This window comes from Cucumis sativus, chromosome 6, assembly GCF_000004075.3.
Source record: "Cucumis sativus cultivar 9930 chromosome 6, Cucumber_9930_V3, whole genome shotgun sequence".
NCBI classification, from domain to species: Eukaryota; Viridiplantae; Streptophyta; class Magnoliopsida; order Cucurbitales; family Cucurbitaceae; genus Cucumis; species Cucumis sativus.
In genome coordinates, this window is record NC_026660.2 from 24869960 (window position 1) to 24897491 (window position 27532).

At 31.3% G+C, this 27532-nt stretch overlaps 4 protein-coding genes across 5 annotated transcripts; 3 read left to right on the forward strand and 1 right to left on the reverse strand.

Annotated features, from left to right (window-relative positions):
• The first annotated feature begins 2509 nt into the window (after window positions 1-2509).
• Window positions 2510-5872, forward strand: LOC101204954 (alkane hydroxylase MAH1). The gene is made up of 3 exons (XM_004141989.3): window positions 2510-4014; window positions 4645-4785; window positions 5473-5872. The coding sequence occupies exons 1-2, from the start codon at window positions 2560-2562 to the stop codon at window positions 4684-4686; spliced, it is 1497 nt and encodes a 498-aa protein (XP_004142037.3). The 5' UTR covers window positions 2510-2559; the 3' UTR covers window positions 4687-4785; window positions 5473-5872.
• A 5162-nt stretch (window positions 5873-11034) lies between these two features.
• LOC101204712 (alkane hydroxylase MAH1) lies at window positions 11035-12929 on the forward strand. The gene has a single exon (XM_004141988.3). The coding sequence runs from the start codon at window positions 11114-11116 to the stop codon at window positions 12635-12637; it is 1524 nt and encodes a 507-aa protein (XP_004142036.2). The 5' UTR covers window positions 11035-11113; the 3' UTR covers window positions 12638-12929.
• Window positions 12930-14878: 1949 nt separating this feature from the next.
• Window positions 14879-20545, reverse strand: LOC101206768 (ABC transporter F family member 5). 2 transcript variants are annotated; one of them, XM_011659492.2, is made up of 9 exons: window positions 19484-20545; window positions 19010-19351; window positions 18342-18482; window positions 18054-18230; window positions 17755-17910; window positions 16379-16480; window positions 16149-16277; window positions 15633-15737; window positions 14879-15212 (listed from the first exon to the last, which is right to left on the reverse strand). In XM_011659492.2, exons 1-9 carry the CDS (start codon window positions 20369-20371, stop codon window positions 15111-15113), a joined length of 2142 nt encoding a protein of 713 aa, XP_011657794.1. In that variant the 5' UTR covers window positions 20372-20545; the 3' UTR covers window positions 14879-15110. The 2 variants fall into 2 exon arrangements, with proteins under 2 accessions (XP_011657794.1, XP_004141961.1); XM_004141913.3 differs by having other exon boundaries at window positions 18054-18233.
• A 2625-nt stretch (window positions 20546-23170) lies between these two features.
• LOC101206523 lies at window positions 23171-27257 on the forward strand. The gene is made up of 3 exons (XM_004141912.3): window positions 23171-23485; window positions 24779-25021; window positions 26794-27257. Exons 1-3 carry the CDS (start codon window positions 23468-23470, stop codon window positions 26839-26841), a joined length of 309 nt encoding a protein of 102 aa, XP_004141960.1. The 5' UTR covers window positions 23171-23467; the 3' UTR covers window positions 26842-27257.
• Window positions 27258-27532: the final 275 nt, after the last annotated feature.

Sequence of the window (27532 nt, forward strand, 5' to 3'; positions counted from 1 at the left end):
TTGATGTAGATTTGTATGCTAAAATCCAAAAAAAAGAACTTAACAATACATAAGAATTAAGATTAGATGTTAGGAATATGGAAAACAAAAATGGATTTCCATTAACTTCCAAATTTTGGCTTTTTATTCTTCAAAATTTTCACCACGTGTTGGATGGGATGTAGAACCACCGACGCTCTCAAAATAGTTGGTTTTAATTCTAAAGCCAATAACCACACTTTTTGGACGATCAAATAAAAGTTTAATTAATTTTTATATAATATTATATAAATAACCGTATGTGAAATTTAGACAACTCAAAAGTTATTTGTGTATATAACAGTTCACCAAATTTTAAATTTTAAATTGAAAATATTATCTTTTTTTTTTTAAATATTGTCTTATTTTATCCGTAATTACTTCAACATTTAAGAAAACAATTCATCACAAAATGATCGTGAAATGAGTCTTCTAATAAAATATGTTTTTTTAAGACATCAACTATTTTTTTTTTTTTTTTGCGATTAAATCTTTTACATCCAAAATGTGATCTCTCACTTAAAGAACTTTAGTAAATCAGACTTCCATTTTGTTTAATAAAAATGGTATAAGTTATTAGAAAAAATTGACTAAAAAGTCTTACGAAATTATAGATTAAATTTTGAACGTTATAAAAAATTATGACTTTAAAGAAAAAAATTCAAAACTGAGAGAGTTTTATAAAAGATTTTAAAACTTTGAAAATTTTTAATTAGTAAGATTTATAAATTTTAAACATATTGATAGAAAAAATTAAACAAGTAAAAATAAGGAGTAAATATATCAAGATTTTAATAAAAGCATATTGAAGATGGACCTCAAACTCTATAAAATCGACTCCTCACCTTAAGAAAATTTTAGAAAATCGTTCTCTCAAATTTCTTAAGTTTTGTTGTTCGAAATTTTATAAAAATAATATACTTGATAAAAAAGAATTCAACAGTTTTGAAATGATACACAATAGTTTTTTTTTAATAATTACACGATATATAATTTGTGGAACTTTCATATGTTTAAAAAAATTTGAAGAAATATTAAATTGAAAATTAAAGTAGCAATTAATACAAAATATTATATATAGAGAGAGAGAAACAATGTCATTTTTAAAAAAGCATAATCATAGATTAATGTACATTAAAAAAACACATTACATTTTTTAGAAAAAGTATAGCCTAAATAATCTAACTCAAACCTAAAAAATTCTAGAAAATTAGACTACGAAAGAAAATTAATTTAAAATATTAAAAATTTAAAGAACTACTAACAAGAATAATATATTAAATGAACCATAAAACAAACACGAACATTTAAAACATGAGATTAAAAAGAGATTTTTCTCTCCTTTACTCTTTAAGATGGCTCAAATATTAGATAGTATGTCAACTTCAATCTTGTTGGATAGAGTTTTCAATATTTTTTTCTCCTCTTGACTATTAGTCCTCATTAATATTAATTAGTGGTCCTTTTCTAATCTTTCTTCTCAATGATCTTTACTCCTCATTCATATGCATAAAAATTAGTCCTTTGAACGAGTAGAAAGCTCCTATCAAAGTAATAGTTATTGATAGTCCTTTCACCTATATATATATATGTATATGAAGCACTCGTATTCAAAGATTAAAATGTATAATAAACAATAATCTATAAGTAAAAGAAAAAAGAAAACAAAATTACTAGAGAAAAAAAAAAAAGAGAACAAACAATGAGTAGAAAAAAAAAGATAAACCGTGTGAAACAATATGCATAATCAAGTAAAATTATTATCAGAGAAAGAAAATATAGAAATAAGATAATAAATAAATAAATAATAAAAAAAATAGAAAAAATAAGAGGGAAAAAATAATTAAAACAAAAAAATGTTGAAATCCAAAATACTAAACTTTGGTGTTGTTTGAACTATAGATCATTAGAACCAAGTTCTATTGTAAACCTCCATTGCACATAGCTTTTTTGAAGAAAGATGAAGATATAGAAATTTGTTAAAGGAGAAAACAAAATAAATGTGGTAGAATTTTTGTTTTTTAAGAATAGCCGAAGGCTAGAAGAAGCGGTGGTTGTGAAGTTTTGGATGTGAAGGTTATTTTTTTATTTTTTATTTTTTACCTCTAGGATGAAGAAAAATAGATTATTTATAGTAAAAAAAAATTCAAATTGGTAAGTTTATAAAATTTGAAATAATACAACTTTGGCTTACTTCTCAAAAGAGCATGAAGTCTTCAACCAAGATTTCTTTTAAAAAGTTAGGATGGTCAGTAATTTGATTTAGTAACTTTAATCAAACTACTCTTTAAGCTTTAAAAGCAATTAAATAACACTTTTTTTTATATAAAAAATATATATATGGTTAATTACAAATCAAAAAATGAGGAAAAATTATGATAAGAATTGAATTAATTTGAAAAATTAAAACATGTAACATATGGAGATTACATCTCTTTTTGGATAGAAAGATCTCATACCATTTATATCAAATATATATATAAAGCACTAAATGGTGGACTCATAATAGAAACCAAGTTCGCATTGAGACGCAGAGCTCCAATGGCTTCCATCGACTATTCAGCCATTATCCCTCTTACCTTTATCATATCTTTTCTTTTCATAATTTTCTCTCGAATTTGGAGATGGAATTCAAATGGAATGGAAACTCTTCCTTGGAATTGGCCAATCTTGGGTATGATTCCCCATCTTATTGCTCATCACCATCGAGTTCATGATCGTATAGCTGAAGTCTTAATTGAATCCAGTCAAAATTTCTTCTTCAAAGGTGTTTGGTTCTCAAGTACGGACTTCCTCCTCACTGCTGACCCTTCAAATGTCAACCACATTTTGAGTGTCCATTTCGAACGTTACCCAAAAGGCCCTGACTTCAACTACATTTTTGATATCTTGGGAGATGGGATTTTCAACTCCGATTCTGATGTTTGGAAAAATCAACGCAAAACTGCTCTGTCCTTGGTTGGACATGAGAGTTTTCATAAATTCTTGGAGAAAATTACATTGAAGAAAGTGAAGGAAGGGCTTGTTCCTGTTCTTCAAAGTGCTTGTGAAAATGGGTCAGTGTTGGATTTGCAAGATTTGTTTCAAAGGTTCTCTTTTGATTCAACTTGTTTGTTCGTCACTGGCTTCGACTTCCATAGTTTGTCTCTTGAATTCCCTCAAGTCCCTTTCTCAAGAGCTGTGGATGAAGCCGAGGAAGTGATTCTTATTCGCCATGTTTTTCCTAAAATGTTGTGGGATTTTGAAGAAAAATTCCAAATTGGACAAGCCAAGAAGATGAAACAAGCTTGGAAAATCATAGATCAAGTAATTGCAGAATTGATAGCCTCAAAAAGAGAGAGCTTGAAGAAGAATTTAAAAGAAAAAGAAGATGAAGGAGCTGATTTGATCACATCATATATGAAAGACTACAAAGAAAATGACGATAAGGTTTTAAGAGACACTGTATTGAATTTCATGGTTGCAGGTAGGGACACTCTAAGTGCAGCTCTCTCTTGGTTTTTCTTTTGTCTTTCGAAAAATCCAATCGTCGTTGAGAAGATCAGAGAAGAGCTGAGAACAACGGTTCCAACAAACGAAGCATGTGATCAATGGCGGATATTTTCTATTGAAGAGGTAGATAAGTTAGTTTACTTCCATGGATCTTTGTGTGAATCTCTTAGATTATATCCTCCAGTCCCAGTCAATCACAAGGTGGCTGTACAACCTGACATTCTTCCATCAGGTCATCACATAAAACCCAAAACAAAGATTTTGCTGTCTATATATGCATTGGGAAGAATGAGTGATGTTTGGGGAAAAGATTGCTTGGAATTTAAGCCAGAGAGATGGATTTCTGAAAATGGAAAGATCAAACATTTTCCATCTTATAAATTCTTGTCATTCAATGCTGGGCCAAGAACATGCTTGGGGAAACAAGTGGCTTTCACTGAGTTGAAAATAGTAGCAGCTGCCATTATTCATAACTACAATATTATTCAACAAACAGGGCATCAGGTTATTCCAAAAACTTCTGTTGTTCTACATATGAAGCATGGATTTAAGGTCAAGGTTACAAAGAGATGGACTTGAAATTAAGTTAAACTAAGTTTCTAGTTTTGTTGGTTAAATTAAGTACAAATAAGATTGTTATTTTATAGTAAAGTTCATGTTTTTTTTTTTCATTCTGAACTGAAGTGTATTACTTTTAAATTAGGGGGAAAAAATTGTCATATTGTGATAGTAAAAGTATGTTTTCTCTACATTTTTAAGCATTTAATTAAAAAATTGTAATAATATTAAGACCGTCAGAAATTACTCCTAAACGTTCTCTAGATGTATTTAAAACCTTTGTTTTCTAGTAAATTCTAACCAAATATAAAGTTTAGAATTAAGATTTACAATATTTTCTTGAAAAAAAAATCATTTATATTGGATTCATGTGTGTCATTGAAATCAGCAAGGTTTAAGTAAAGACATGTTTGTGATTGAAGAAAAAAAAGATAAAAACTAACAAACAAACAAATTAAAGTCACATGTCATAGAAACAACTTTTTTCTGAATTTTCCATTTCCATGCCCATATCTCACATATCTCTCTCTTCTATCATATTTTGTTTCTTTATCAAACCCTTACATTTTCCGTCAGCCGCACATCGTTCAAGCGCAGGCGAAGCCATCCGCCGAGTAGTTATCGTCGCATTCGTCCGCTCAAGCCGAATCCATTTGAGCCATTGGATCAAAGTATTATTATTGGTGTAAAAATTGCATCAATAAAAGTATATTAAATGTAAGTTGAATTATTTTTGGTTGAATGTTCTGTTGATAATGTAAGATGAATGGTTAACACGATTATTAATTTTAATTTTGTTTATGTGATGGAGTATGTTAATTGGGAGATTAACTGTCAACTTCAATTTCGAGATAGGATTGTTTTTTATATTGATGGCTGCGTAAATGTAAATGAATGTGTATTGATGGCTACATATCTTGTAAGAGATTTTTGGAGAAACGTGCAAATTATGAGTTCGGAGGAAAGATGGATAATTAAATGCTTGACAAAAGAAAATTTTGAAAAATAATAATTGTATTTGATGTTATGAGATATATGTATTTGGTAGTACCATATTTACAAATTAGATTTCAATTGTATATTTACAAACCCTAGAAATATTAGATTCGATATAAAAAAAGAAATTAATTTATGAGCATGGATTTTATATAATTAAATTACATAATGCATGTTTTAATTTAAAACAAAACAAAATTGAATCTACCACATAAAGTAGTATATTTATTTAGCTTTTTCTATCTTTTCTAATATAATTCTACCTTTTAAAATTTTCAATTAAAATCTAGGTAAACTTTAAATATAATAGTGATGCTTTTAGAAATCGGGATACCATCGAAAGTGTACTATATAATCTCACTTATGAATACATTCTATGATTTTCATTTCTAATAAACTATCTTGTAGGTTATGAGCCAACAGATAGAAGTCGGTGTTAATAGGTGACAATAAACTCAAATAGCACCCATCAGAGTGGAGATATGGAAAGAAAGGCCACAATTGGTTTCTGCCTAACAACGCCAATAGATGCATCATTATTTGTGAAAATGATATGACGTCGCTACGCTCTAACGTTTATGCATGCGACAACTTCCTTGCAACATCTTAGCTTTGTCCATGTTACAAATTTTATATATAATAATTTGTTTCTGCAGCCACCCGACCTATCTCCGCTTCCAACCCCTTTTTGACGTCTTCCTCTCTATTTTATAAGCTCGCTTGGATAGTTTATGTACTTATCTCTTTCCCATTGCTCTTCGTGTCGAGAATATGGGCTAAGGCGTACTATGTTTTAGTTTTGGTTCTCAGGGTTTCGTTCTATTTCATGGTTGTAGCATTTGAATTCCAACATAGTAGATATTTTGTTTTATGTTATTTTTTCTTTTTTTTTGTAAACACCTATATAAACAAAGGTGATCTCAAAAATTAGTTTTAGGTTTTACAAATACACCTCTATGCATTTAGATACACAAAAAGAAAAGAAAATGAGAACAAAAAACTTTGTACTCATCTTGACTAAAGTGATCCTTCTCGTGGATGTGGGCATATTTTGGCCGAACCACGTAAATCTTGCATTCTTGATCTTCTTCTTCTCCTTCATCTTCAACCATTGCTTGTGTGTTCAACTCCATTCAAAACAAAATCACCATCATCAAAGGCTTAGGGTTCGCAGAAGTACTAAGAGAAAGAAGAGAGGTAATTTTTCGTTCATTTCTTTCTTTGTTTTACTTTCTTTTCGTAAAGTGCAGGAATAAAAGGAAGGGGAGATTTTACCTTCGTCCACGTGTATGGCCACCATCAAAAGAAGACGTGGTTTCTCCTCCTAGTTTTTTCACTCCAAGCTGTCCTTTCACTTGTTTTATACCTGCAAGCAAATTGAAAGAAGCCCAACAATGGCATTTTTTAGAATTTTAACTAAGTCACTACTAAGTCGGGATTCATTCTTAACTCAATATTGTGGACGCTCGTGGACTATATATATGGTGATAACTTGATTATCGTGTAATTCTCCATGTTTGGTTGCATGACAATTGCATGAAGTTGTATTGAGTTAGATTAGCGCTAGTAATTTGCTTGTGCGTTATGTTCTAATAAACTTTGATTTGATCCATTCCAATAACTAATTAGATGCCCGAAAGTTAATTATCCAACCTAATATTCTCGGAATCTTAAATGCAATTAGATTGATTCAAAATGACACACATTTCCTTGTTCAAATTAGGCTAGTTCGATTTCTAGGATGATTTAGTTACCTTTTCTAATTAAATTGGTTAGGTATTATAAGCAATAAATCATTTAGTGATAAAATTCCATGAGCAAATGTCTTGAATATATAGATTGAAACTCTTAACCCAAGCTGAGATATTTTAATTATTGATTGAAGATTTTACCCTAATTTACTCTTGGTGCAATTTTACTATGTTGTTTACAATCAAAACCAATCTCAAAACACCCCATTAGTTACCTTTTTGTTGAAAATTATTTACTAGAGAAATTAACGTGCTCCTTATGTTCAATCCGAACTTATCACTAACATCGTTCCATTCTCACATGTGATTCGGTTAATTCATTTGATCCAAATTTATGCCCCTAAATCAAACTGTACCGTGTGAATTAAATAATTTTAAAATCTAACATTTTTCGAAAACAAAATCTAAACTTTCTATCCAAATATAGACTCATCTAAGGCCCTAACCTCCTACATTTTTTCCAACGTTTATGGGTGATGAAAATTAAATATTCAACCTTGGATGGACTAGTTTATTGTCTCAATCATTAAATTAGGCTCTCTTTTTTTTTTTTTTTTGAAGTTAAAGGTTGTTCAAGACCATTTATTCATCTAACATTTTCTCCCCAAAATACAAAGAGGTGGGCTCACAGCAAAGTCTAAACTCTGCCTTAAATGGTGCATTTGGATTTACGGCTTAAGTGGGTGGGGCGTTTGAGTTAATTAGTTGAGCCAAACCCATGTGTGTTTTTAATATAGTTTGGTGAACTATGTGTCTTATATTTCAACACTATATTTGATTTTCTTTCTTTCCTTTTTATTGTGTTTATTTTCCTTCATGTATCAAAACTTTTGCCTATAATTAATCTTTGAGAAAAAGAATATATGTCAAATTTAATTAACTATTAATGGTACACCCAACATTTGTATCTTTATCTTATTGTAATTTTCTTTAAAAAAAATATTACATTTTTGGCCCTTAATATTTGTGATTTATATAGATTTAAAAAATGACACTTGAATCTCTAAAGTTTAAAAATAGTTATAAGTAGTGGTTGGGTTAATATGACCGTTAGTTAAATAAATATTTATTTATTTTGTTATTTTTTAAATATAACAATGAAAAAAAGATTAAGTCAATTATCATTAAGTCATACTCACCAAAATAATAACTATTTATTTAAAGATGACTAGGGGTATAACTTATATTTTAAAAAGGTCTAAAAAGATATATATAGTGTCATAATCATAATTTATACAAATAATAAATTTGATTAAAACTTTTAATTTGTTAGTAGACAAAAGGTTAGAAATTCATAGAAGTAACCATTTGGGAAAAAAAAATGAAAGTTTGAAACTTATTAAGCACTTTTTAGAGCTTTTAGGAATTAAAGAAACAATAACATATACTAAGTTGTAATTCAAAAAAGAATATTCTTCTCTCAAAGTTCACGGTTGAAACCATAAAATTAGGGTAAATTATAAAAACTATGGCTATAAAGTATGACCGTAATTATAACTGCATCCTTAAACTTTTAAATTTAAAAAATGAGTCCTCAATTTTATTAAAGTGTTAAAATATGAGGGTTCAATTTTAAGTATAATCTGGATGTTTAATTACTACAACTATATCATAAATTTTGAGTGTCAAGATTTAATACTTGTATAAATTTATGCGTCTAGTTATTTTAAATAGTATATATATATATATGTGTGATATTTTTGGATTTTTGAAAAATGGGTGAATGAAGGTTATGATTATATGATATGTGAGATGAAAGGATTAATATATCTAAACTTGAAGTTGACGGTTTTAAATTTATAGTTAATTGAACTATATTCATTTTAGTAAATATATATAACATTTTTTTTCACAGTTAAAAAAAATGATTTGTTTTATGATTGGAACATAAAAATATAACGATGAAATTACATTAAATTCGAACAACCTACAACGTGTTTAAAGAATTGACTAGATCGAGCACACACGATAGCAATGATATTTCAGATGAATTATAAATACATTAGGAAATGCATGGAACAAAGTGGTGGATGAAAGTAAGCTACCAAATTTGTTACCATCTTTGATATTTTGCTTCATTGCCAACTTGTTTAGCTTTCTGTTTGAAGAAAATTTCTCTAATTCTTTCTGAGTTTTGGTAATGTTTTGATAATCTTTCTTTTGCTCACACTAATGGTGAAATGTCTTAAATAAAACATTTAATAGTGATAACGATAATAAATTCGTGAAAGTACGTATGGTTTGAAATGGAGTTTGTTTTGTTGAGTGTTCTTCCCATTTTGAATTTCCAATTTTAGTTTTTATATTTTTAATAAATAAATAATTTAGTGGCTCCTCCTTCCTTGTTTATTGTTGTTTTTAAAATATATATAAATATTGTTACTTCTAACACCAAATTTATGGTTTATTAAAAGTGAAAATAATTGAACTAAAATCAAATAAATCACAAACTACAACCTCTCGATTAGGATTGGAATATTTTGTTTTTTCATTATTAATAACACTATAGTGAAAGTGAGTATGCAAAAAAATAAATTCTTAGGAATAACTTAATTAAAAAAGTATACATACATTGTAGTGAAAAAGTGAAAGTGAAAATATGTCATGCTTATGTCTTTATTGAATTCTCTACGTGGCTTATATTTCTTCATACAACACATACTTATTTTAATTTTTATTATAATATCTTCCAAAAATAAGAAAAAAAGTTATAATAATAGAATCTTGTCCAAACCTTTTCTAAAATTATAAAAATAACAAATTTAAAAATGATTATCATTTAATAGTCTTATTATTATTTTTTGATATCACAAATTTAGTTATATTCGTAATATGAAAAAAATTAGGTGTAATGAAATATTTTTTCTAAATATTCTTGTGATTTGATGTAATTTCTCTTTTGTTTGATGTAATTACAAATACACTGTACACTCAACGGTACTCCATGACGAACTAATAACTAAAAATGTAATCTGTTTACATTTTAAGATAGAAAAAAAAAGACAAAAATATGTACCACTTTGATTTTGGCATAAAGTAGTTTGGCCCATTTTACCATTTTTGACATTTTCCTTTACTTGACTAAGATTAAACACATCCAAAAAAAAAAAGTTAAATTAAACGCACCTTCAATTTGAAATAATAAAAGAAAATATTTTGAAATGATTTCCTTACATTAATTCTATTTAAACATTACTTTTTGTTTATGTAAATTTATTTTGTTACATATGTGTGTGGTTCTTGATAAAAATAAATAAAAAAGAAAAGAAAAGAACGAGTAAAATTTTAATAATAATAATATGTCAACGTTCTCGTGAAAAAATTAAATTAAAATTTAAGCTAACTTGACATCTGTTTAAATCAAGAACCAAAAAGTTTTAGATTCAAATTCTCCACTTTCAACCTGTAATAAAAATAAATAACACAGTATGTATTAACAATTTTATTTAAATAAACCAAATGTATAACAAATCAATTAAAGTCTATATTGAAATTAATTATCAACAAACACAATACATATTAACCATTTTCTTTTAATAAACCAAATTCATGTTCAATATGGTAAGTACTGTAGTATTCAAATTCAATAATTATGTATTAATACTTTAATTTAAGTTAGCTTCTATTGATGACTAATTAAATAGCAAACATTAGGGAAGAGAATGAGTTTGGTCCCCTTTTTTAACAGCTTCTATTGTTTTAGATCTGAATAACCCTAAGCCAATTTAGTTAATCAAATGCCAATTTAATTCAAATAATATACTTTGGAAGTTCAATATATAGTTTGTTTATTTTAATGAAAAGAATAATATAAATCATTTCCATATCCAAACATAATATATTGAAACAAACATTCCATAAAAAATTTGAAAATTCAAGTTCACATATACCTTATAGATCAATTTTATCTAATATGAAATAAGTTTAGAACCAAAACAAAAAATTAAATAGTTATTTAGGCTAAGAAAAAAAGTTGAAAATAAATTCAATTCATTTTATTTCTTAGAGAAGGATTCAAACATTGTTCCTAAGAACTATCTAAATTATTTTGGATGGAATGCACAAACCATTTTCCAAAAACACATCTTCTCCTATTACATTTGATGAACGGCCAATATCTTTCTATATTTCATCCATGCACTGTATATAACTATTCATGACAAAGATTCATTCCCAATTATTCCCATTTTCCAATATATATATAAATATTTATATCAGATAGATTATGTACATATCCATCTCCATAGCCATCTCCAAAACCAAGTTTGAGTTTGAGTTTGAGAGAGAGAGCTCCAATAATGGCTTCCATGAGCTTTTTAGAAATCCTTCTCACTTTCATACCCTTTCTTTCAGTGCTTCTTTTTCTATCTGTAAAGTGGAAATATAATGAAATTCCTTGGAATTTGCCTTTCTTCGGAATGACTCTCACTATCCTCCGTAATTTGCATAGAATTCAAGACCATTTCACTCATATTTTACGCCTTTCTTCTTTCACTTTCTTTTTCAAAGGTGCTTGGTTTGCTGATCTTGACTTCTACTTCACATCCGACCCTTCAAATATCCATCATATCTTGAGCACCAACTTTGAGCGATACCCCAAAGGCCCTGATTTCAAGTACATCTTTGAGATTTTGGGAGATGGGATTTTCAATTCTGATTCTGATGTTTGGAAAAGCCTACGAAAAACTGCTCATTCCTTGGTCCATGATCACAAATATGTTCAATTCGTGGAGAAAATTACATTGAAGAAGGTGAAAGCAGGGCTTGTTCCTGTTCTTGATAGTGTTTGTGAAAATGGGTCAGTGTTGGATTTGCAAGATTTGTTTCAAAGGTTCTCTTTTGACTCAACTTGTATGTTTGTCACTGGCTTTGATCTTCAAAGTTTATCTCTTGAATTTCCTGAAGTTCCTTTTTCCAAGGCCATGGATGAGGCAGAGGAAGTCATTTTTCTCCGACATTTTATCCCTAAGAAAATATGGAAATTTCAGAACAAACTCCAGATTGGGCCACCCACAAGGCTCAAACAAGCTTGGGAAACCATAGATGAAACCATCGGTAAATTGATAGCCTCCAAAAGGGAAAGCTTGCGAAATCAAATGAAAGAAGAGGGTGATGAGCAAAGAGAAGGAGTTGATTTGATTACATCATATATTACAAATGATACAAACAAAGATGATAAGTTTCTGAGAGACACTGTTCTAAATTTCATGATCGCGGGCAGAGACACTTTGAGTTCAGCTCTCTCTTGGTTTTTCTTTTGTCTTTCGAACAATCCAACCGTTGTAGAAAAAATTAGAGAAGAGCTCAAAACAGCAATTCCAGCCGACGAATCTCGTGATCAGTGGCGAATATTTTCAATTGATGAGTTGAAGAAGCTAGTTTATTTTCATGGGGCTTGGTGTGAAGCACTTAGACTATATCCACCAGTTCCATTTCAACACAAGGTAGCTATGCAACATGATACACTCCCAAGTGGTCATCACATAAAACCGAAAACAAAGATTGTGTTTTCATTATATGCATTGGGAAGAATGAGTGAAGTATGGGGGAAAGATTGCTTGGAGTTTAAGCCAGAGAGATGGATTTCAGAAAAGGGAAGTATCAAACATGTGCCATCTTATAAATTTTTAGCATTTAATGCAGGACCAAGAACTTGTTTGGGGAAAGAAGTAGCTTTTACTGAAATGAAACTTGTTGCAGCTGCCATGATTCATAACTACAACATTACTCAACAAATAGGCCATAAAGTTGTTCCAAATCCTTCCATCATTCTTCATATGAAACATGGATTCAAGGTCAAGGTTACAAAGCGATGGTGTTGAAAATCAATTATCAGAAGGGCATGGCAAAGAAGCAAGTTTCGGCCAGTTTCTTCCACTCTCAATTCCAACCACATCCAAGTAATTGAGTTTTAAATAATTGTTCTTAATGAAAAAAAAAAAAAAAAAAAAAAAAAGCTATTATTTTAAAAAAATTAGCTATAACATTTTCAAAATAATAACCACGTGAAGAAATAAAAATGGAAAAAGCTTCTATTTAATGTGATGGGTATCATATTGTTATTGCAATAGTGGATGATATGTTCTGTTTAGTAAAGCTGTTCTTTGGTTTTAATGTATGTATAAACATGCATCTCCTCAACTTACTACCTCACAAATCATTTAATAATACCAAATATCCTCCCAACTTAATGCATCATGCGATGGAGTTTTGGTTCTAACAAATTCAGATAAATTGTAACAACTGTTTAGAGGTTGAATTTGATATTATAGTCTATGCTTCCTATAGTTTGGTAGGTTATTTGAAGCCTAAATTATTTCAATCTAAAATAGTTAATCTTGTAGCAAAACAAAATTTGATAGAGTGATGCTTTAGTTAATTGTAGGTTCTAACCGTTATAAAAACTAACTATTATAATTAAAAGCTTAAATGTAGATTTGGTTATAGTAGTCCACTCAGTTAATTTCAAGTTAGTGGTTTAAACATCTCTTTGAATTTTAAATAAAATAAAATTAATGATCTCATTAACGATGTTGATGTTATCATAATGATCGTCATCATGATTGTTGTCTTACATGTTTTCCTTATAATACTCTTAGATTAGAAATCAAACTTTTAAGTTTGAAATTAATTTATCTTAGAATTCTTCCATTGTTGCTTTATTTGGTTGCTCATTGTAAACAAATAGAACAAGTTTAGTGTTTTGTTTTTGTCAATTATCATACAGTGTAATTACAAAATTCAAACTTATTTCTAAAGAAAATATTTTAAAATTAAATTTAGTTGAACGATAATTAATTTATTCATATCTATGACATGGCTCTTAATTAATTTTACTAAAATTTGAAAATGAAACGAAAATGAACTTTGAGATAAAAAGCTTTTGTATAGAAGGGAGTTGTCATTTCTTTGAAGGGCTACGCACTCCTAAAAAAGAGAGCCGTTTTGGAGTTGTCAAAAGCTAAAAGCTTCCTCACAAGTTCCTATCAAACAGACTCTTGTCTTCCTCCTCCTTCTCATAAATATCTTCATATTTCTTTACTTTCTCAAAAGATGTCACTGTTTCTGTCACCATGACTTCTTTTTGTCTCTTATCTTCCATTACAAATATATACATTTCTTTTTATAAACGAAAAATTAATTAAACTATTGATGAATTTGAAAGTTTAGGAGTGAGATTGAAAATATATCTTTAAAAAAAAGTTTTTCATCTAATGAGTACAACTTTTAATTCGGTTAATCAGTTCATCTAAACTTATAAAATTTTATAATTTAGTGATGTTTATCCAACTTCAGTCGGAATGAATCAACAGTAGTTTTATAAAAAGTGGACTCCATGTGAATATATTTAATGTTGTTTACGTCTTTAAATAAAAATGACAGGCCAATTGATAAACGGAGAGTGATCAATCTGATTGTTGTAGCTAGTTCTCTTCTTCGAGAGAAGAGTTGATTGAAAATTAATACCGCTCTTGCTTGAAAGCCATGGATCTAGTAGCCTATTCAACCTGGGATCAAAGTATCTAAAAAGAGAAAAAAGTCACTTTCTTTATAAAAATTACATTATACTGTTGATCGTTATGGTTACCATTATTGTTTTACCGTTAAGGTTAATCCAAACCATAATGTTAACAGTAAATTTGACAACATTTATAATTTTAAGTAAATACAATGAAAAACAACTTAATTACATTTACGATTGCAGTCCATATGTCAATAATGATTATACCAATATTTGTTATGATTTGGTAAACATAGCCTTAGTTGTTAAATACTTATAATTTGGTTAGTTGTTAAATATTTCAAAATGCACCAATCGCTACAAATATTATTTGATCTTACAATCAAACTCTTATGAAACTGTTACCATTTATTTTAATTTCTTTTTGTTCTATAAAATCTAAAAAAACTACATTTAAAAAGATGAATAGTTTCCTTTTTCAAACAGACACTGAGTTGTCATCTCATCTTTGTAAAAATGAAAATGGAGTCCTTCAAAAACTAGTACTTTTTTGAAGTTCAGCTAAATTTTTTAAAAAAATATTCTTAAACCACTGGAGGAGGAAGAAAAAAAGGAACTGTATGAATGTAAAACACCATGAATTTACAGGATAAGATTTTCCATTACAGATATCTAAATAAAGAGCTTAGGATTCTATTTATACATTATAGACAAAGGTGAGGAATCTGGCTCACAATGTGCTACACCTCCTAGGCTTTCTAATTCCTATCAGTAACATTAGTTTCAATAAATAACGTTCTTGATGAGAGTTTTTTTAAAAAAATATGTCTCATTCAATTCCATCTCTTCGCATTCTTTAGCCCTTTTGATTTGGCTTTCGCTTTCGCTTGCTGAAATGCTTGCACCTTCTGTTTCTTTCGTGCTTCCTTCTCGGCCTGTAGAGTGACAAAAAGATGAAGTGAACTAAATTAAATAAACCTTATCATTCACTGCAAAACCAAAACCGAAAGCAATCACACGATTCACATCTAATATGATTTCGAACGCCATTGACTACAACATGTTGGAGTAAATTTGAAATTATTCCAAAAACATGATTTTAGTCATTCAAAATCAAATAATGTTTTGTTTTGCTCCTAATAACATATTTCTAAGTTATTCTTAATTAACCTTTTCCTTTTCCAGAGGCAACTTTGCTATTATTCCTACAATTGTCAAACCTGACTGAGGGTAGAATTAAGGGGGTTGGGTTTAAGTCACAAGTCCAGCTTTCCTTTGATTTTAAGCCATCGCTAACGGCTAAGAAAATTGGTAATTGGCACTAATTTTAAACGTGACTGACTGACTGACTGTACCTTAGACATCTTGGATTTGGCTTTAAGCTTAGGAGCCTTTTCTTCAAGCTCTGCCTCACGTTCTAGCTCTCTTTCCCTGGCATCCAGATTCTTTTCCAGATAATACTGTTGTAAACCACAAACAGCATCAAGTAAGAATCTACTGACATAACTCATAACCGTACCATCAGCAACAGTTCCACAAAATGCTTGGTAACTTTCTGGTTTTATAAGCAATTACACGACATGGGGAAGTAATTGATGGAGAAATTTATGAATTCATGCGAACTCTACTATGGTTAGAGAAAGAGTAGAGGAGGAATTTTAGGAAAAGAGGTTTTTGTATCAAATCATTCATATCAATCCCAATTAGCAAAATATTTTGGAGGAATTTTCATCCATTAACACTTACATCAATTGAAGTCTCCAGAGTGGTTGATTTAATCATGGGGTTTAGATAAAAATATTTCTTTGAACCTCAAAGTAAGACCCTGAAGCATTAGATGATAAATAAGTGAATAGTTGGATCAGTCTTACATTGTAGTCACCGGCGTAATCCTGTAAATTTCCCTCTTTAACTTCAATGACTCTATTTACAATTTGCTTTATAAAGTAACGATCATGAGAAACAGTGATGACGGTGCCACTGTATTCAGTTATTGCCTCCTGATAAGACAATCAGAGATTGAGATTGCAATTGAATATGATATTTCAAGTGTAAAGGCATATCACAGGTACTAATATTCAATTTAAAAAAGAAATTGAACCTCGAGCATCTCTTTTGAAGGTATATCCAAGTGATTTGTCGGTTCATCCAATACCAGCAACGTTGATGGTTTTACCATGAATTTACAAAATGCAAGGCGTGCCTGTAAAAACAGAGTACAGATGTCAATTATCGAGCCATGCTTTAATCAAATGATACAGGTATATGCCAAAGGGATAAGACAATACACCAAACAGAAAATGACAGTTGACGGTATCTAAAATAGGAATTATGCAATGCAGAAAGAGAGAGAGAATCGGAGGAAGGGAAGAAGAGGGAGAGTGAGAAAAGAAGTATGAAGAGATTCAAATAACTCAAAAACTTTTCAACTATCAAGTCTGCCAGTCACATAAAGGCTAACAGTTCATACTACGACAAAGACAACCAGGGCAACCTAACCAGAAAATACAAACGCCAAAATTAACTCAGAAGTATACATGGATATTATTGAGAAAGTATCCAATATAATTCTATTTTAGATAAAAAAAATTAACGTTAAGTGATGATAATATATTTTTTCTATTTGCAGCATTCTTCCAAACTTCTTAAGAAATCCAAATCCAATGGGTATAAAGTTTGTCATTGTGTAAAAGTATTAGTTCACATTCATTCATCAATCGTAGTAGACAAATATGATTAGACCGAAAATTGAAGAATAAGGATTCAGCAAACTGTTAAAAACAACATCCATTTGGAAACCAAAGAGGGTTGAAGGACAACCTCATAATCCTGAAAAGTCTAAATTTGGCCAAGGAACTTTAACCTCCCGATTGAGATTAATCTATTAAAAGTGATCCTGGATTCTGGTAAATCATCTATGATAAGAAAGTTAAGATCTGTAGTAACCGGACCCTACCACAATCCTCAGGATATAAAAAATATGGAACTAACTGTGGACGTAGACTTATAGTTAGTAACTTGGTAAATAGTGGAGTCAGTTGCCCCAAAAATGCAATCCAGACATCAGTTGTGGAAGGGCTCAACATTGGAGGTTATAGTCTAAAAGGAAACATCTCGTGGAGATGTGCTACCTAGTCCCTTTTGTGGTGCATTTGGAAACAGAGGAATAGTAAAAAAATTTAAAACTAACTATAATTCTTTTGATTCCTTTTGGACTGTGTTGCACACACAGCTTCTTGGTGGAGTACGAATTGCACCAAGCAGTTTTGTAACTACAGCCTTTCTATGATTTTCAATAGTTGATGATTTCTTTTGGGGAGAGCCCTCTTGTCCCTTGCCTTTAGGTTGTTCTCTTTTGTTCTATGAATATATATGTTTCTTATCCAAAAGGATTTGTGGAATATAAAACTTTCCATACTTCACAAGATACTGAGAAAACAAACATAATCACAAAGATCGTTTGCAACTTAAGATTACCTTCTCCCCACCACTTAATAACGAAACCTTCCTATCAAGCATCTCAGTTTTAAAATTACAACGTCCAAGGAGACCTTTTATATCATCAATTCTCCAGTCCTCTGCAACTTCCTCTACTGTCTCAAGCACTGTCTTTTCCAAATCAAGTGCCTCAGCCTGAACAAGGGTACAAATTTTCAACACAGAGATTAGGTCCATAGGATAAAATTGTCTGCCAAAAATATTAGATGTAAGCAATGAAATGAGAAAAACTGTTATTACAGATCGATAGAGGAGATATACGAGTAATTGCAGGATACCTGATTTTGTTCAAAATAATTAGGTAACACGTTGTGCTCCCCAAGCAGAACTTCACCTCCTTTGGGCTTTTCCAAACCCATTATCAATTTTAGTAGTGTACTTTTTCCACATCCATTTGGGCCAAGAATGGCAATCTTCTCACCCCTTTCAATGATAAGATTTGCTTTATTGAACAACTGCTGCCACACCAAAACCAAAAAAAACATATGAAAATGAAGATTGCTAAATTAACAAACATCTGATCACTCTGAAGCCTCTCTATTATTAATAGAACTTCATTAACTCACCTTATCTTCAAAGCCAAATTCCAAATTTTTAACCGCCACCACAGTTCTCCCGCTCTGCCCACGCTCAGGGAACCTAATCTTCATTTGTTTCCTTTGAAATGGCTTTTCTACAAGATCCGCTTCTTGAAGCCTCTCCAACTTCTGTTGTTATGAATGAGAGAGAACAGAAGAGGGATATTAGCAGAAAAGCAAAATAGAATTTGGCCCACCCAACATAGATATAAAAACGCCAGAGTATGCAAATTAGAGGCAAGTGCACTCTTTTCAGTGGTATGAAGAAGAAGAAGAAATCAAGTGGCACGCAGGTTCATTAGAACATGTAATAAGCTCATGGCAGCTAAGCATACATCGATGAACATGGCATGTAATCTAGATGACAGCATTTCCAATTAAGCGGCACATTTCAAGTATATGACGTCCTACGTATTTGCTTGAGAGAAGATTTGCCTAACTCTTACAGGAAAGAAGAAATTTATAGGTTGTTGCAAGAAAGATATGAGGACAGGGAAATCCATACAAACTAATTAAATCTAATACAGGTACCTGTCAAATGGTGCCAACTATAATGAACATGTATTAAGAATGTAATTTTCACATGATAAACAACTCGTTGGCATGGCTTCTTATTAGATCACATTTGTTCCTAAATATGGAAGACTATTGTGTACCTTTTCAGCTGAGGAAGCACGCCCGGAATTTGCTCCAGCACCTAGCCTACTTATCAAGTCTTTAGTCTGTTCAATTTCCTTCTGTTGCTTCTCCCATGCTGCATTTTGAGCTTCAATCCATTCAGCTTTTGACATAACATATTGCGAATAATTTCCCTCATATGTTCTCGATACACCCATATCAGTTTCAACTATTTTTGTACACAGCTGATCTAGAAAAGCTCTGTCATGTGATATGATAACCATTGGCACATCCTGCTTGTTGAGATAACCCTCAAGCCACTCTATAGTGTCAAGATCAAGATGATTCGTAGGTTCATCCAATAGTAACAAATCTGGCTCCTGCAGAGAGTGGCACAAGACTATAATTCACTCGGTATATTGTGAAACTTTGACATATAATGATCAAAGACAGATATAAAACAAGAAGTAGAGTTATAATATCAAATTATTATCGACAACGTGCATATATACCTGAAGTAAGATCTTCCCAAGCGACATTCTCATCTGCCACCCCCCACTAAAAGATGCCACTAACCTGTCTGAATCCTCCTCAGAAAATCCAAGTTCTGGCAGCAGCTTACTGACCTTAACATCCACTTCATCTAAGTCAACTGCTTGTGCTCGCCGCTGAAGCAAATCAAACTCATCCAGTAGCCTCCCCATCAACTGTAAATCCTCCACTGCGCTTTCCAATGCCTTCTGAACCTTCTCTAACCTCGTTGCTATCTCCATTTCCTCTTTGAATGCACTCAAGAACTCCTCCCTCACTGTCCTACTCAAAGAAACCTCAAATTCTTGGCTCAGAAATGCAATTTTCATATTCGCCTTTGCCTTCATCACATTCCCTGAATCAGGCTCCTCGAGACCAGCAATAATCCGCATTTGCGTCGTTTTTCCAGCACCATTTACACCAACCAAACCAACTTTTTCCCCCTTTTTAACTTCCCAACTCACGTTCTTCAATACCGTCGCACCCTTATAGCTCTTACTCACATTTTCAAGCTTCACACCTGACGAAATTCGAGAATCTCCAGCATTTGACTGTTTAAATACACGTTTACCATCAAATTCACCCACAGAACCGCTGGATAACAAAGATTCAATATCCTCCTTGGTCGAAGTTTCCGCAACGGATGCTTCTACGGCCACTGCTTCAATTCTAGAATTGACTCTTCTAGGATTGGGTAAACTACTAGCTCTAATACTTTTAAAGTTACCTCCAATGGATTGTGAGACTGTTCGATTCGAAAGGTGATGCTGAGAAGACCCAAATAGAGTCTTCCGAGAATCCAAAAGAGGTGAGCCGGTGAGAAAACTGGAGCGGAGGTGAAGATGATGAAGCTTGATAGTCAAGTCCATGTCGACGAAATCGAAGTAACAGCAAGAAATAGAAATGAAAGAGAAGAAATGGGTGTTGGTGAATGGAAGGAAGGAACTCGCAAATCAAAGAAGATTGCGAGACGGAAACGTAGTGCGAGCTCCTTCAATGGCAAACTCAGAGCACCGCTTAGCCCATTATTCATCAAATTATCGGTTTGTCTTCTTTTTATATTTTTCGTTTATTATTTTTATTCTTATTTCTATAAAACCAATAATATTCATATATATTTTTTAAACAATGGATATAATTTCTTCGTTTCTTCTCTACGTTTTTTTAATATATTATACTAAATCGGATTAAAAAATCTCTCCTACCAATTTATTTTTAAACCTAAATGAACCAAAATATTCATAAATATCACCCACTATAATCATTTATCTTCGTTTATCTTAATTTATCTTGTTTATTAATTTAGCTATATTTTATGAATGTTTTTTAAAATTTTGTCATTTAAATTTCTTTTAGTTTGATTCTAATTTAATTGGATGGATTTAACACTATAATAATTTAAATTGTATACTCATATTGGACTGTTATTTTAGATGGAGTTTGAGATTGTTTTTTAAATCAAACATATCAAGTTAAGAATAATAATAATAATAATAAGTTTGTTTTTAAAAATAAATGAACAAATTAGGATAGTAAAGAAAAGACGAAAATTAGGGAAGTGAAGATTGCAAATTTGTGGCCCGCGGGAGAGATAAAGCCCATTTCGTCAAATATGAGTTTTGTGGTGCGTGTTGAGCTACAAAGCTTCTTCGTGGCCCACCCAATCCAATGACATTCTGCCACGTTTCGTCTTATTCGTGGATCTCTGCTATCCACGTATTCACATTCCTAGACGGCTTGATTTTTTTCTTTTTTCTTTTAATCTTTTTTCTTCTTTTTATTCATTTCAAGAGTTTTCCTCTTTAATTAGTCATTTTCACGTGTATAATCCACGCCTCAGTATTCAATACAAACAAAATTAAATTGATAGAGTTTTAGCTTTTAATATTTTTTACATTTTCTTATTTTTAATCTATTCTTATCTTAACCTTCACCACATAATTTAAAAGTCTAGTCAAATAATAATAAATGTTCATATAGTCTCACTAGATTAAATAAAAAAGTATAAATGTTCATATTGTGTTTGAGCAAACATTAACAGATTACGACAAATTGAGTAACATCCATGGATCAATCAACCGGATTTTATCATTGAATTGGAAATAAGGTTAGATTGGATTGAAACTTGAAAACAAATGGGCTGCTTGTATATTTGTTTGAAGAGATATCTGTGAAAAAGGCTAGTGACCCAATTGATATGCTCCTTAGCCCATTTGCATCAAGTTTTGGATATATCAATTGGAGGTGATGGAGCAAATGGTGAAGTCAAGGATGTCTTCCTTAGTCTTATCTAAAATTTAATCACATCCTCCTCACCTCCCACCAATCATTAGTTGAATGTGGAGAAATTCCCTTCTTATTTTATATGTTCATTTTTTCTCCTTCTTCTTTATTGTTATTATATGCATGTCACAGTTTTATTTTTATCATTATTATTATTATTATAACTCGGTTTTTTAAAAGTCAATATCAAATATGAGCTAAATAAATGCATATTTGTAGAGATGGGGCATTTTAATAAAATTGATTAATTTATGAGGTATTTTGATTGATAGGTATCAACATTTGTGCTTTTTTTATACTTTTTTTTTTTTTGTCAATACTGCGAATATATTACACAGCCATAAGTGAACATGATAATCATGAATAGTATAATAGATGGTTGTAAAACTAACATGGAGATTTACGTTACTACCAAATATAACTTTGTATCATTCAAACATACCTCTATTGTCGTCTTAAAATGAAACTATCATTTTAATCTAAGCTCGAGCACTATGAAAAATTACTTTATAAAAACACATATGATTGCTTTTTGAGATTTAATTAAATATTCTAAACTACAAATGGAGTGAACTTTCGTTAAAATGTTGGACAAAAACTAGGCTAAAAAACAATGTAGTAAATTAGCAATGACTTAACACATAAACTTGAACACCATTACATTATTCTTAGTCACTGCCACACGACATTTTAAATAAACATTTAAGGTAAGAAGTGAAGTTGTTTAATCGATGATAAATTCCGTATCAATTAAGATAATAAGTCACATAATTGATGTATTTTAATCATGACACAACAAACTCTCATAAATTTTTACTTGCGAGATAAAGCACGCTTTGAATACACGGTTTTTTAAAAACCCAACCAATTGTCATTCTATGTTATAATATACAGTTTATTCAACTTGAGGTCTCATCCTTCCTATTTATAATTTATAATTTTTAGCAAATATTAAATATAGTTCATAAAATTAATCTTTATTTTGACAATTTTCATGGAATAAAATATAATACGTAAATACATTTTCAAAGGTTTTTTAAAAAAATCAACAAGAAGCTAATAATAAGAACTAAAATTGAAGATAGAATTAGAAAATACATAAACTAAAATTCAACATTCAAATGCAACCAAAGTATTAGATCAAAATAAGATATTAACCCAAAATCTTTGATTTGAAATTGAATAATCTAATAAAAAATCATAGTAGAACAAAAAATTCCTAATCTTACATAAAAGAAGACGTCGTCGTTTTGGAGAAATCCGAAACGTTTGTAATCCGCGTAAGCGCCATTATATGTTGATATAAATATTTATTCCGTGTAAGGCTAAACACACAATACAACTGTAAAAGCCTGAGAAACAGCGAAGGCCACTTAGACTAGTGCGTGCAGTAGTGGCATTCTCGTAATATTGCAAAGCGCAGAGACCCACTATCGTCAATTCATACACCTTTATATATACACTCAACAGAGTCTTTTCTGTTTTTTCTTTTTTACTTTTATCTAACGAAGAAGAAGAAGAAGAAGAATATAAGAATTGCAGTGTCGTTGCCCGCTGCTTCTTCTTTGCTTCTGCTCTACGCTTTCACTCTCAATCCTTTTTGCTTAGTATACAACTTCAAACTCTCCTCCTTTTTGCTTCAATCGTTTTCTTCTCCGGTGTTCTTCGTTGAGAACTTGCATATGGATGATCGGAAGGAGGTTGTTGTTTTTGCTTTACTGCTTTTTGTGGTTTTCTTGTTCTGTTTTTGTCGATGTTTATTTTTTCCGTTCAGAAACTTAGGTTTTTTGCTAGTTACAGAGTGGAAATGCATAGATTTCTTGATCCGAGTTTAATTGTACGGTGGGACTTTTGGAGAGCTGCGATTGTTGTCTCTTTGGTGTTTAGACCTCGCCTGATGAAAACGATCATAGAAACAGTATAATTTTATTATTATCAGTGTTTTTTTCCTGGTCAAACTGTGAATTAAATGTTGCTCTGTTATTTGTTTCTTTTGAGCGAAATCGTCGCTAGTTTCGTGGCGTTTTATCTTGCACATGCACTGGTATTTCCTTCCATTCTGTTCCTTGGAATTTGATATTTGATATATACTTTTTCTTTTACCTTATACTTTTGCCTCTTTCGGTCCGAATTGCTCACATTGCTTTTAAAATTCAGAAACGTAATTTGATTTGTTAGTTAGCTTGTTTGGATTTGGACGTATTTGTTTTTGTCACGGGAGCAATTAGCGTTATGCTTTTGCTTTTTAACCGTTTATGATTAATTCACGGAGACAATCGTGTTACTTTTCTAAGCTGGGAAGCAGCCAAACTTATCAACTTTTTCCTCCATCCTCTTGCCGATTATTTTCCTTGGTTCCAAAATTTCAACGCTTTAGCCGATAGGTTTCATTCAGCTGCTCTTCTATTTCAACTATTGACTTTTTGTTTATTTATTTATATTTTAGCATGTTCTGAAGACTGAAGAATAGAATTTTAGAAAAGTTGCTGTCACTGACTTCGAAATTGGAAATTTTATCCAATTATTGCACTCTGCTTATAACGAATCAAAATTTAATTTGATTCATAAGAGAAACTTAATTTCTGGCTCCAATAAGATAGCAATTAGATTTCTTTTCTCATTGTCTTTTGTGAATACTAAATTACTAATAAGACAAGACTAATAAATTAGACAATGAGAGGTTTATGTGCAAACCTCTGATGTGGTGTGTGCTTTAGGCTTTAGCCTTTAGGTGACAATAAATACTTCAGTTAGAGCTGAAATGAGTTTAGCTCAGTAATTGGCATGGTTTTCTAGAGGTTTGAGGTTGGATCTTCATCCCACGTTTATTATACTGAAAAAATGTTAGTTGTAGAAAATTGAAAAGCTGTAGAACTTTTAATTCGTGTTTTAACTTCGAACTTCTTTATTTTTCCCGAAAAAAAAAAAAAACGTAAATGTAACTGACATTCTTGGCTTCAACTTTGAGATACGTTACTTTTTTTTTCCTACAGAAAACTGCTCCCTGGCTTTCAGTGCCACAATTTGGAGACTGGGACCAGAAGGGACAGCTGCCTGATTACTCGCTTGATTTCTCAAAACTTAGGGAAAATAGGAAACAAAACAAGAGAGACGTGTCTCGGGCGAGTCTTGGAAATGAAGAGGAGCTCATTGCCAAAGCCGCACCCCCAACGACAACAGACACTTTCCCTACTGATAATCATCACCCTTATCATCAGAATCACCACTCCCCACCAGTAAGATTTTCGCTTCTCCCTAAAATTTCATATTGGTTATTTTTTATTATTTGATAGGGACTTGCATGTTCTTCTAAACAAATACCGTTTGGACAACTCAAGAATTTGTTGGGTTGGGTTTGGGTTGGGTTACATCAATGTGTTGTATGTGGCCTTGAAGGTTCTTTATCAAACTTGTGGGTCCATGCTGGTTGCTATTATCTGTTAACTTGTGGATACAGCTATTGATTGTGGAAAAATCAACAAAAGAAATATTTTCCTGAAGTGTCATCTAATTTTATGATGAATAAGCTAATGAAGGTTTTAACTATTCGTATATTAGTTCTCCTATCCTAAATATTGTAGGCTGAGGTAGTTATTGTTAGTTACATATATATTTTGAAAAAAGATCCCAGTGACATGTCATATTTGCATGTTCATGTATATATATTTTCATGAGCACATGTCTTTCTATTCCATATCACGATGGCTTTGAAATCTAGTCAATGTGGTTCCTTCTCCATTGTTTAACTGCCAGAGTTAACCATTGGTGTCGCTATTTGGAATAATTTGAAGGTCATCTCTTATATTGGCAAAGTGAACAAGCTCAAGATGCTTCAGTTTATTTAAGAGAATTCTTATTTACTCTCTGTTAGCGTGAATCGTGTTTGTACTCTGTAATAATATATCTTAGGCCTTGTTTCATGGCATACAAATTAAATAAGAATAATAAAACCACTTGTGAGGGGGGGGCATCGTTCAGATTTTATGTGGATAGTGTGTATTGTTCAATTAGAATGAGGTGAGATGTCGACTTAAAGTTGCATTTGTGGAAACAAGTTGGGGGCTGGGTCCCCCTTTGCCCCTAACCCACTAGTAAGAGCATTACTTGTGGGCATTCATATGGTATTTGCTGCCACATTTGTCATAGATTAAAATTGGGGGTAGTAGTAATTCATAGATCCTATCTCATATTTAAGAATGGCTGAACAGGTTTTCTTTTTCTTATGTGGGGAAGGTGAAGAGAAGCACATTTTCCCCCTACCAAGGACAGATTCTAACTTGTGTCAATGTTGAACTTTATTCTATTTCTTTCAGTTTCAATTTGGTAGTTTAATTAGCTAAATAAAAGGTGCTCGAGATGTTTTTGGTCTATTGGTTTATTGTGGCTGACCAACCTCCTGATGTGGTGTAGTCTTACATGTAAATTTCTTGGTTTCAATTGAAAGGGACGGTGATCATATTTTGGATTTGGAGGGTCAGCCACAGTATGCTGACATTTAACCCATCTTTGATCACCCTCTGTATATGCTTTGTATATCTATGTTTTTTCATACTACCCCCATTAATTTCTTTCTAAATATATCATTTAACGGGGTGTTAAATTACGAGTGAGAGTCCTAAGGTCCATTAAGAAACGGTTAATTGCACCACACCAAACCACATTAATTGCTTCGTACAAACCATTATCTAAATTCATACAGTATAGATGGGGTGCTGGTTGGTTTGCCTAGTCAGAAATGGAATGAAAAATAATAAATGAGTACTTTTTACAATTCTATTTTTATTTTATTATCAGCTAAAATTATGTTTTAGATTTTTAATTGGTTTGGAATTTAGATATTTTACGTTAGGATTGACTGTCAACTTTATTTGTATTAAAAATTATTTAGGTATGAGATCTTGGGTAAATTGTACAAAACAGTGGGACCTTATTCGTTTTTTGAGCAAGTATGGAAAGTGTCCATTTTTGTATGATTCTTACATGTTTATGCTTTTGATTGTTCTGGCAGACAAGAAAGAGCATTTTAAGTTGCTTCAACTGCTGCGTGAAAGCTTGAATTAAGTAAAAGGTCTGTCTTGAAGATGACCTCTGCAGGCCCACTTGTAAGTTTAAATGTCATTGTATTAATTGCTTTGGTACGAATACCTCTATTCTCCTTTATTTGAATTAGAACAATTGTATTATATGTTTGGATTTTGTATGATGGCTTTGTTCTTGCCAGTGGCAGCAGCTACTGTTTCATTATTTTTGTCTCTAATTAATCCATTAGTTATAGAATCCATTTGGAATGACTCTCTCGAGGATCTGGAATCTTAAACATTTAGTCTGCTTAAGCCCACTTCAGACTCGAACACCCTAATGAGGGGCAATTTGAATTGCACCATTGGAGTGGGTCATCATAGCACATTTCATGTTTTGGGCAGTAATCTGTACAACTATAACATACAAGTATAGTAAATACTATTTCAAAAACTCGTATTTACTTCACTCGTCCTCTCTTTTCTTCTTTCCTATCCAAAGAAAAATAGTTTACCTTCTAAATACAAATTGGTCCTAACCAGAAAAAAAAAAAAAAAAAAAAACACTGTAGATTAGTGGTAAAAAGGTACTTGGTAATGTAAATAAAAGCAATGGGTTTAGGTAATTTGGGTAGGTGTCACAAGTAACAATAGTAATGTTGCAGATTTATCGAAAAAGGTACTTTGGTAATGTAAATTAAAGCGTTGGGTTTAGGTTGTTTGGGCTCG

What these genes read in the sequence shown, in the direction of transcription:
- LOC101204954 (XM_004141989.3), top strand. Translation starts at nt 2,560, where the DNA reads ATGGCTTCCATCGACTATTCAGCCATTATCCCTCTTACCTTTATCATA. An exon ending in TTCAACAAACAGGGCATCAG is followed by an intron (nt 4,015 to 4,644) that starts GTTATTCCAAAA and finishes ATTTTCCGTCAG; the next exon opens with CCGCACATCGTTCAAGCGCA.
- LOC101204712 (XM_004141988.3), top strand. Translation starts at nt 11,114, where the DNA reads ATGGCTTCCATGAGCTTTTTAGAAATCCTTCTCACTTTCATACCCTTT.
- LOC101206768 (XM_004141913.3), bottom strand. Translation starts at nt 20,371, where the DNA reads ATGGACTTGACTATCAAGCTTCATCATCTTCACCTCCGCTCCAGTTTT. An exon ending in TTGGGAAGATCTTACTTCAG is followed by an intron (nt 19,352 to 19,483) that starts GTATATATGCAC and finishes CACTCTCTGCAG; the next exon opens with GAGCCAGATTTGTTACTATT. An exon ending in GTGCTTCCTCAGCTGAAAAG is followed by an intron (nt 18,483 to 19,009) that starts GTACACAATAGT and finishes TCATAACAACAG; the next exon opens with AAGTTGGAGAGGCTTCAAGA.
- LOC101206523 (XM_004141912.3), top strand. An exon ending in AGAATCACCACTCCCCACCA is followed by an intron (nt 25,022 to 26,793) that starts GTAAGATTTTCG and finishes TTGTTCTGGCAG; the next exon opens with ACAAGAAAGAGCATTTTAAG.